Source organism: Oncorhynchus clarkii, chromosome 1 (assembly GCF_045791955.1).
Source record: "Oncorhynchus clarkii lewisi isolate Uvic-CL-2024 chromosome 1, UVic_Ocla_1.0, whole genome shotgun sequence".
Lineage (NCBI taxonomy): Eukaryota > Metazoa > Chordata > Actinopteri > Salmoniformes > Salmonidae > Oncorhynchus > Oncorhynchus clarkii.
The window spans coordinates 2882769-2894173 of record NC_092147.1 but is presented as its reverse complement, the minus strand read 5'-3'; the positions used below and the strand labels follow the sequence as shown (position 1 = coordinate 2894173).

Sequence of the window (11405 nt, the reverse complement as noted above, 5' to 3'; positions counted from 1 at the left end):
AGGTAGGCTAGTGTAGAACACCTTTATTTAACCAGGTAGGCTAGTTGAGAACACCTTTATTTAACCAGGTAGGCCAGTTGAGAACACCTTTATTTAACCAGGGAGGCCAGTTGAGAACACCTTTATTTAACCAGGTAGGCTAGTTGAGAACACCTTTATTTAACCAGGTAGGCAAGTAGAGAACAAGTTCTCATTTACAACTGCAACCTGGCCAAGATAAAACAAAGCAGTGTGACACAGACAACAACACAGAGTTACACATGGAGTAAACAAACATACAGTCAATAACACAATAGAAAAAGTCTATATACAGTGTCTGCAAATGGAACAAGGAGGTAAGGAAATAAATAGGCCATAGTAGAGAATCTGCCAAGAGTACCCCACTGAAATACCCCTGAGTACCCCACTGAAATACCCCTGAGTACCCCACTGAAATACCCCTAAAGTACCCCTGAGTACCCCTAAAGTACTCCCGAAGTACCCCTCCCAAAGTAACACCGAAGTACCATCGGAGCACCCCCGGAGTACCCCCTCATGTGCATTTTACCAGTAGGCCTATGATGTCATGAGTTTTCTCAAGTACCCCATGTGGATACGCCAAGTACCCCCAGGGTTCCTAGTACCCCTGGTGGGAACCGCCTTAAAGTATCTAGCTAGTATTAGTGTACCAAGTTTGATACTTGTATCATAAAGTGGAATGAGCTCAGGTATATTTGGTTCTAATGCGCTGGACTATGTACACCAAGGGCCACCATTTTTAATTAATTAATTAATACAAGGTTGATGTCAAATATTTAGCCACCTAATCTAAACATGTTTTGTTTTTACATAAAGTTTAGGCCTAAAAATCTACAAGGCGCCTCTTGAAATAATCTGTCTCGGTGGTCTGTGTGTTATTGTTGACAGGTGCATAACGTTTGAGTTGTGAATTGATTCTCAGAAAGCAGCGCTGAAAGTGTTATGCGTTGCGAACCCAGCTTGTAGATAATATCATCTCTGCAAATTGTAAAGTAAGTGTATTGTTTTACTATTACAATATATATGTAGTTGAAGCATTTAAAAAAAAAATTATGTGAATGTGCGCGATAGTCAAATAGTGTAAAAGTACGTCATGCTGTCTGGCAGTCAATGTTTCCGTTTATACATAACTAACGTTAAATAGTTTTATTACAATTACAGTGAAGTTACATTAGTATTAACGTAGCTAGCTAATGTCGATTAATCATTTATAACATTTTAATGCGATGCGTTTTACTGTAGGCCTGCAAATATTTAGGCGATGTGCATTGTTACTCTATATAACGTCAATGCGTGAACTCCCCCACCACTAGCAGCTCTGATCCCACCTTCAGCTGGTCTTTAGGAGAAGCAGCCGGGCACCGCCAGTGTCTATAGCTAGTTCAGCATGCACAATAAAGCCTAGGTCTACCTGTTCAAAAACACAAAAGACTGAACTATGCATGTCCTGCGTAAAATACAAGAGGGTTTAGTTTTCCTCTGTATACAATAGGTAAGTGGAAAAGTGTGTGTGTGTGTGTGTGTGTGCCTGTGTGTGTGTGTGTGGGGGGGGGGGGGGGGGGGGGGGTTGAATGTGCACACTGAGTGAAAAGACAACTGACCTGCTAGCGTGTCTCTGTTTTACGTCCCAAATGGCATCACATTCCCTACGTAGTGCACATATCGTTTGACAGGGGGGCCCATAAGGCTTTGGTCCAAAGTAGTGCACTGCATAGGGAATAGTGTGCCATTTTGGGACTCGAATTTCCCAGTGTGCGTCTCTCTCTCTCTCTGCCAAATCACTATCTATTGACTACACAGTGTGAGTTGAAAGAAGCTTTTCTACCTTATGACGGGCTTGGCAGCACCTTGTTGTCCTAGTAATGCAGCTGGAGCGTATGTTCCCTCTGCCTCACACAGCACCACACCTCTTTAGCTCATAAGGAGGAGGGGAGGAGGAGGAGGGGGAGGACTGCCAAGCCAGGTTTTTGGGAAAGCGAGATGTACTTTGAACACAGCAAAGTTAGCGAGAAGATATTTAAATTGACTCAGACCCTTTAGCCTGAAGAAATGGAGCTAAAACTGAAAGACAGCAGGATTGTCAGTTCATATTATATGGATACAACGAAATGACTAGGCCTAGATGCAGGATGGATAAAGGACTAGGCCTAGATGATGGATGGATAAAGGACTAGGCCTAGATGCAGGATGGATAAAGGACTAGGCCTAGATGATGTTGTCATGGATAAAGGACTAGGCCTAGATGCAGGATGGATAAAGGACTAGGCCTAGATGCAGGATGGATAAAGGACTAGGCCTAGATGCAGGATGGATAAAGGACTAGGCCTAGATGCAGGATGGATAAAGGACTAGGCCTAGATGCAGGATGGATAAAGGACTAGGCCTAGATGATGTTGTCATGGATAAAGGACTAGGCCTAGATGCAGGATGGATAAAGGACTAGGCCTAGATGCAGGATGGATAAAGGACTAGGCCTAGATGCAGGATGGATAAAGGACTAGGCCTAGATGCAGGATGGATAAAGGACTAGGCCTAGATGCAGGATGGATAAAGGACTAGGCCTAGATGCAGGATGGATAAATGACAGGCCTAGATGCAGGATGGATAAAGGACTAGGCCTAGATGCAGGATGGATAAAGGACTAGGCCTAGATGCAGGATGGATAAATGACTAGGCCTAGATGCAGGATGGATAAAGGACTAGGCCTAGATGCAGGATGGATAAAGGACTAGGCCTAGATGCAGGATGGATAAAGGACTAGGCCTAGATGCAGGATGGATAAAGGACTAGGCCTAGATGATGTTGTCATGGATAAAGGACTAGGCCTAGATGCAGGATGGATAAAGGACTAGGCCTAGATGCAGGATGGATAAAGGACTAGGCCTAGATGCAGGATGGATAAAGGACTAGGCCTAGATGCAGGATGGATAAAGGACTAGGCCTAGATGCAGGATGGATAAAGGACTAGGCCTAGATGCAGGATGGATAAATGACAGGCCTAGATGCAGGATGGATAAAGGACTAGGCCTAGATGCAGGATGGATAAAGGACTAGGCCTAGATGCAGGATGGATAAAGGACTAGGCCTAGATGCAGGATGGATAAATGACTAGGCCTAGATGCTGGATGGATAAATGACAGGTCTAGATGATGTTGTCATGGATAAATGACAGGTCTAGATGCTGGATGAGGTCATGGATAAATGACAGGCCTAGATGCTGGATGGATAAATGACAGGCCTAGATGCTGGATGGATAAATGACAGGCCTAGATGCTGGATGGATAAATGACAGGCCTAGATGCTGGCTGTACAGAGCCACAGGAGAGCAATACAATTAAACCCAACCAAATCATGAGAAAACAAAAAGATAATTACTTGACACATTGGAAATACAGTGCCTTGCGAAAGTATTCGGCCCCCTTGAACTTTGCGACCTTTTGCCACATTTCAGGCTTCAAACATAAAGATATAAAACTGTATTTTTTTGTGAAGAATCAACAACAAGTGGGACACAATCATGAAGTGGAACGACATTTATTGGATATTTCAAACTTTTTTAACAAATCAAAAACTGAAAAATTGGGCGTGCAAAATTATTCAGCCCCCTTAAGTTAATACTTTGTAGCGCCACCTTTTGCTGCGATTACAGCTGTAAGTCGCTTGGGGTATGTCTCTATCAGTTTTGCACATCGAGAGACTGACATTTTTTTTCCATTCCTCCTTGCAAAACAGCTCGAGCTCAGTGAGGTTGGATGGAGAGCATTTGTGAACAGCAGTTTTCAGTTCTTTCCACAGATTCTCGATTGGATTCAGGTCTGGACTTTGACTTGGCCATTCTAACACCTGGATATGTTTATTTTTGAACCATTCCATTGTAGATTTTGCTTTATGTTTTGGATCATTGTCTTGTTGGAAGACAAATCTCCGTCCCAGTCTCATGTCTTTTGCAGACTCCATCAGGTTTTCTTCCAGAATGGTCCTGTATTTGGCTCCATCCATCTTCCCATCAATTTTAACCATCTTCCCTGTCCCTGCTGAAGAAAATCAGGCCCAAACCATGATGCTGCCACCACCATGTTTGACAGTGGGGATGGTGTGTTCAGGGTGATGAGCTGTGTTGCTTTTACGCCAAACATAACGTTTTGCATTGTTGCCAAAAAGTTCAATTTTGGTTTCATCTGACCAGAGCACCTTCTTCCACATGTTTGGTGTGTCTCCCAGGTGGCTTGTGGCAAACTTTAAACAACACTTTTTATGGATATCTTTAAGAAATGGCTTTCTTCTTGCCACTCTTCCATAAAGGCCAGATTTGTGCAATGTACGACTGATTGTTGTCCTATGGACAGAGTCTCCCACCTCAGCTGTAGATCTCTGCAGTTCATCCAGAGTGATCATGGGCCTCTTGGCTGCATCTCTGATCAGTCTTCTCCTTGTATGAGCTGAAAGTTTAGAGGGACGGCCAGGTCTTGGTAGATTTGCAGTGGTCTGATACTCCTTCCATTTCAATATTATCGCTTGCACAGTGCTCCTTGGGATGTTTAAAGCTTGGGAAATCTTTTTGTATCCAAATCCAGCTGAGGTGAGGTGGAAACTGAGCTGCACTTCCTAACCTCCTGCCAAATGTATGACCATATTAGAGATACATATTTCCCTCAGATTACACAGATCCACAAAGAATTAGATAACAAATTCAATTTTGATAAACTCCCATATCTACTGGGTGAAATACCACAGTGTGACATCACAGCAGCAAGATTTGTGACCTGTTGCCACAAGAAAAGGGCATCCAGTGAAGAACAAACACCATTGTAAATACAACCCATATTTATGCTTATTTATTTTCCCTTTTGTACTTTAACTATTTGTACATCGTTACAACACTGTATATAGACATAATATAACATTTGAAATGACTCTATTCTTTTGGAACTTTTATAAGTGTGATGTTTACTGTAATTTTTATTGTTTATTTCACTTTAGTTTATTGTCTACTTCACTTGCTTTGGTAATGTTAACATATGTCTCCCATGGTAATGAAGCCGTTTGAATTGAATTGAGAGAGAGAGGGAAGAGAGAGAGAAGAGAGAGAGAGAAGAGAGAGAGAGGATTCAAGTAGCGGAGTAAACGGACGAGTAAAATCGACGTTACACACAGCGTTTTCATTCAGCAAATATTGAGTTCCGAGTTCAGCGCAGAAATGTGGTAATTAACTACAATAACCATAATCCATTGCAGAGATTTGGAGCCCTTTTGGGAGCACAGGCACATGCCCCCTCAGATGTGTCCTTTTCTCTGTAATACCAATAGCCACTAAACTGGCATGGTTGGTTGACTTGAGAGAAAAGCAAGCGACTAAATGTACTGAAACAGACTCACTCCTTTCAATCAAGCATGTTTAGTTTCTTAAAAAAATAACCATCAGGAGACCGCTCAAGAGGTATGCTTCGATATGCTGAATAATAATACATATTTAATACATATATTTTTCATATATTATGAAGCATAATGATTATGGCTCTGGATTACAGTAAAGTTGTGGATTACAGTAAAGTTGTGGATTACAGTAAAGTTGTTTCAGGTGTTTGAAAAATGTACAATTCTCTATTTTACTAATAATCTCACTGAATAAAAACGAAGTAATATCCACAACACAACACACACAAAAAAAAAAAAAATGATTATTTATTTTTAACTAATGAAACTGGACCAACCTCAAACAGCACAAATCACTCAGTACCGCATACTGAGACACAATGTGTTTAAGATTCTTCATAGCTGTAGTTCAACCCCCCCCCCCCCCCTCCAGGTCTAGTTTCCAAACCCCAAATGCCCCACTTGGTACACACACACGCTCTCCACACACACACTTGGGTTGTGTGTCCTGCTTAGAGTACATTATGATAGCCCTGCTCAGATGATGTGCTTCATTAGAAAATGCCTGACTGTGTTGTTGAATAGGTATTCATATCTTCTCCCCCCCCCTACACACAACGGAATGTTGGGGAATTCCACCCTCCGCCCGGGCCCTCAAATAGTGGCAGCTTCAGATTATGCCCCCCTGCCCACACACACACACAGCCCCCTGTCAAGCCCCCGTACAGCTGTACACATGCCAGGCGTTTGGGAATCTCAGTGCTGTGGTATCATATACACCGTGCGGGGATTTCCGACTGGCTGTGTGTTCGGCTCACACACAGATGACAGCCGCAGCGGCGTGTGCCTGGCTGCCGCTTGAACAATGGAACTGTCTCTGACACTGCTGCTCCAGGCTGCTCCAGGCTGCTACAGTCTGCTCCGGTCCACTCCAGTCTGCCCCATACTGCTCCAGACTGCTCCAGTCTGCTCCAGACTGCTCCAGTCTGCTCCATACTGCTCCAGTCTGCTCCAGTCTACTCCAGTCTACTCCAGTCTGCTCCAGGCTGCTCCAGGCTGCTCCAGACTGCTCCAGTCTGCTCCAGTCTACTCCAGTCTACTCCAGTCTGCTCCAGGCTGCTCCAGGCTGCTCCAGACTGCTCCAGTCTGCTCCATACTGCTCCAGATGCTCCAGATGCTCCAGTCTGCTCCAGTCTGCTCCAGTCTACTCCAGACTGCTCCAGTCTGCTCCAGTCTACACCAGACTGCTCCAGTCTGCTCCAGACTGCTCCAGTCTGCTCCAGTCCACTCCAGTCTGCTCCAGTCCGCTCCAGTCTGCTCCAGTCTGCTCCAGTCTGCTCCAGTCTACACCAGACTGCTCCAGTCTGCTCCAGACTGCTCCAGTCTGCTCCGGTCCACTCCAGTCTGCTCCAGTCCGCTCCAGTCTGCTCCAGTCTGCTCCAGTCTACACCAGACTGCTCCAGTCTGCTCCAGACTGCTCCAGTCTGCTCCAGACTGCTCCAGTTGGAACATTAAATCACATTATCAAATCACAATACAAGGAGAAACGTGATAATCTTTGAGAATCGCGATACATATCGTATCGGCACCTAAGTATCGTGTTAATATCGTATCGTGAGGTCCCTGGCAATTCCCAACCTTAAATTGTTATGGTGTTCCTGTCTATTCCTTCAGGTTGAGAGACCCGTCTTCCCATCTAGTTATGGTTATGCTAGTTAGTTGCGGTAGTTAGTTGTAGTTACTAGTTAGTGATGTTGTATTTCTCTCTTCCTGCAGGTATAGAGACCCGTCCTCCCACCTGTCCTGGTAGTTATGGTTACGGTAGTTAGTTGTAGTTACTAGTTAGTGATGTTATATTTCTCTCTTCCTGCAGGTATAGAGACCCGTTCTCCCACCTGTCCTGGTAGTTATGGTTATGCTAGTTAGTTACGGTAGTTAGTTGTAGTTACTAGTTAGTGATGTTATATTTCTCTCTTCCTGCAGGTATAGAGACCCGTCCTCCCACGTGTCCTGGACAGAGGGTTATGGAAGTTACTTACAGGAAACTTTCAATGTAAAATTAAACAACCAAAACCAGATATAAAGTATGTAGAAAAGATAATGAACCTATATATATATATATATATATATTTTTTTTTTCAATAATATAATCTTTGAGAACTAAAATAATGGATGTTTTTATGTTTGAGCAAAAGAACAGCGTTTAACTGTGGCAAAATGTGTAGAATTGCAATACGGGCCGACCGTGCCTCCCTGCCAACGGGCCGACCGTGCCCCCCTGCCAACGGGCCGACCGTGCCCCCCTGCCAACGGGCCGACCGTGCCCCCCTGCCAACGGGCCGACCGTGCTCCCTCCCATCGGGCCTGCACAGAAAGTTATAGTAGTTAGTGACGGTGTTCCTTTATCTCTCTCCTCCTGCAGGTATAGAGACCCCTCCTCCCGTTTGTCCTGGACAGAGAGTTCCTTCCTGGCCTCCATAATGTCACAGAACCAATCAGAACAGAGCTCTGACATCCTCAGTCAGGATGTGTTCAACCAGCTGCTGGAGATGCTGGACCAGTGAGTCTACACAACACACACACACACACACACCACACCACACACACACACACCACACACACACACACACACACACACACACACACACACACACACACACACACACACACACACACACACACACACACACACACACACCACACAACACACACACACACACCACACCACACATTTCTAAACCTAGTTAAATCAGTGTTGCCCTGTGTGTGTTTCAGGTCTGCATTCCACTCGTCGCAGCCCATAGAGTTGAACTTCTCAGACAGCCCAGCAGACGAAGATGGACCATCAGGGAACACTATCCAGATCAGCATGGACTGCATCACCATGCATGAGGGACAGGAACCACTGTCTGTAAGTACATACTAAACACCATTCAGATCTGCATGGACTGCACTATCTGACCAGCCTCTACCTGTGAGTACTGTACTGGGACATGGCTAAATTTGTACAGTACATTATAATATTACAATACTATAGATAGCCTACTGGGAAATGTCACAAATGTAAAATTCTAAATATTTGTTTGTCAAGTCTAATGTAGAGGGCAATAGACCGAACTGGGGGGGTAAATCTCACAAGAAGACACCTGGCGGTGTTGAGGGCAATAGACCAAACTGGGGGGGTAAGTCTCACAAGAACACACCTGGCGGTGTAGAGGGCAATAGGCCGAACTGGGGGGGTAAATCTCACAAGAACACACCTGGCGTTGTAGAGGGCAATAGACCGAACTGGGTGGGTAAGTCTCACAAGAACACACCAGGCGGTGTAGAGGGCAATAGACCAAACTGGGGGGGTAAGTCTCAACAAGAACACACCTGGCGGTGTAGAGGGCAATAGACTGAACTGGGGGGGTAAGTCTCAACAAGAACACACCTGGCGGTGTAGAGGGCAATAGACCAAACTGGGGGGGTAAGTCTCAACAAGAACACACCTGGCGGTGTAGAGGGCAATAGACTGAACTGGGGGGGTAAGTCTCACAAGAACACACCTGGCGGTGTAGAGGGCAATAGACCGAACTGGGGGGGGTAAGTCTCACAAGAACACACCTGGCGGTGTAGAGGGCAATAGACTGAACTGGGGGGGTAAGTCTCACAAGAACACACCTGGCGGTGTAGAGGGCAATAGACTGAACTGGGTGGGTAAGTCTCACAAGAACACACCTGGTGGTGTAGAGGGCAATAGACTGAACTGGGGGGGGGGGGGGGTAAGTCTCATAAGATCACACCTACCGTACAGTCACTGTTGTACTTACTGTACACCGTACATGACCGACCAGCTTAAATCGGTTTTATGTAGCAAAAATCCAAATGATATCATCCACTGCATTTGAGGAACAATGGGGAAAGTCATTTTGCTTGGAAAGTTGATCAACTTGTAAAACTCACTTTTGAGAAAATATCCTTTTTGAATGTTTCGGTTCCACTACTGGAGAGCCCTTCTTTGTCTTCACCCAATCAGCATCGTTCACGCCCTCTTATTAAAGCCTTAGCCCCATCCATCTCTTTAAGGGTGGATCCGAGCGTTCTGCACTAACAACAGCACCCCTTGTAAACACCTTTATTTTACACAGATTCTAAATATCTATTGATAATATTATTATTGATAACAGATGTATGTTGTGGTTGTGACCCAGAGTCTCTTGACCCTTTATTTTGCTCTAAACTCAGAAGATTTCAGATTGAGTTCGATTTTATTTGAAATGAAACTACTCTTAATGTTTACTTGAAATGAAACTACTCTTAATGTTTACTTGAAATGAAACTACTCTTAATGTTTATTTGAAATGAAACTACTCTTAATGTTTACTTGAAATGAAACTACTCTTAATGTTTATTTGGAAGATTCTGATATTATGTTTTATATTGACCCAAATTTCACTGTTAATTTGTTTATTTTTCATGGCAGATTCTTTATCCATAAAATGAAACTCCTCTTCACATTTGTTTAAGATTCTTTGAATTTAATCAGTAAGTGTTTTTGACAAATTGAAAATGTATCTCGATATGTAATACCCCTGTTTGTTAGGTTTATGTACTCTTGTTTGTATATTTCTGTTTTTGTATTTGTTTCTTTCATAATTTTATTAAACAAATAGTAGGCAATCATTCAAGCTAACTTGCTAGATACTTCCAGACACAAATGAGAGAACAGCTCACTGAACATTACTCGCCCTAGCAGAGCTGATTGGGCTGTTATGTTGTCCAGAGCGTTGGTGACTGACTGTAACTGTGCTGTCAGATTGTCTGTTGGTAAATTTCGCTCTCGATGCGTTCACACTGGACTACTCTGGCCTACGAGTAGGGTTGATTCAAATGTTCTGACATCACAACAGTCAATCACCCAAGCTAACACAGATGAGAGAACAGAGTAGGGTTGATTAGAATGTTGTGACATCACAACAGATGAGAGAACAGAGAACGTTGTGACATCACAACAGATGAGAGAACAGAGTAGGTTTGATTAGAATGTTGTGACATCACAACAGATGAGAGAACAGAGTAGGGTTGATTAGAACGTTGTGACATCACAACAGATGAGAGAACAGAGTAGGGTTGATTAGAACGTTCTGACATCACAACAGATGAGAGAACAGAGTAGGGTTGATTAGAACGTTCTGACATCACAACAGATGAGAGAACAGCTCACTCAAATCAAATCAAAGTTTATTTGTCACGTGCGCCGAATAGAACAGCTGTATAACTGTGTGTGTATGTGTGTGTGTGTGTGTGTGTGTGTGTGTGTGTGTGTGTGTGTGTGTGTGTGTTTCTTCAGTTAAATGCTTACTTACAGGCTCTAACCAATAGTGCAAAAAAGGTATTAGGTGAACAATAAGTAAGTAAAGAAATAAAAACAACAGCTACACACAGACACTGGTTAGTCAGGCTGATTGAGGTAGTATGTACATGTAGATATGGTTAAAGTGACTGTGCATACAGTGCCGTGCGAAAGTATTCGGCCCCCTTGAACTTTGCGACCTTTTGCCACATTTCAGGCTTCAAACATAAAGATATAAAACTGTATTTTTTTGTGAAGAATCAACAACAAGTGGGACACAATCATGAAGTGGAACGACATTTATTGGATATTTCAAACTGTTTTAACAAATCAAAAACTGAAAAATTGGGCGTGCAAAATTATTCAGCCCCTTTACTTTCAGTGCAGCAAACTCTCTCCAGAAGTTCAGTGAGGATCTCTGAATGATCCAATGTTGACCTAAATGACTAATGATGATAAATACAATCCACCTGTGTGTAATCAAGTCTCCGTATAAATGCACCTGCACTGTGATAGTCTCATAGGTCCGTTAACAGCGCAGAGAGCATCATGAAGAACAAGGAACACACCAGGCAGGTCCGAGATACTGTTGTGAAGAAGTTTAAAGCCGGATTTGGATACAAAAAGATTTCCCAAGCTTTAAACATCCCAAGGAGCACTGTGCAAGCGATAATATTGA

General features: G+C 43.6%; 1 protein-coding gene across 4 annotated transcripts in view; it reads left to right on the top strand.

Moving 5' to 3' along the window:
* Positions 1-7864: 7864 nt before the first annotated feature.
* Positions 7865-11405, top strand: part of LOC139415385 (tumor protein p63) — a 93647-nt gene continuing 90106 nt past the window's right edge. For all 4 annotated transcript variants that reach the window (XM_071163722.1, XM_071163579.1, XM_071163651.1 and 1 more), the window contains exons 1-2: positions 7865-7951; positions 8167-8302. In XM_071163722.1, the coding sequence (XP_071019823.1) occupies positions 7872-7951; positions 8167-8302 (216 nt within the window). In that variant the 5' untranslated portion in view covers positions 7865-7871. The remainder of the gene's footprint in view (positions 7952-8166; positions 8303-11405) is intronic.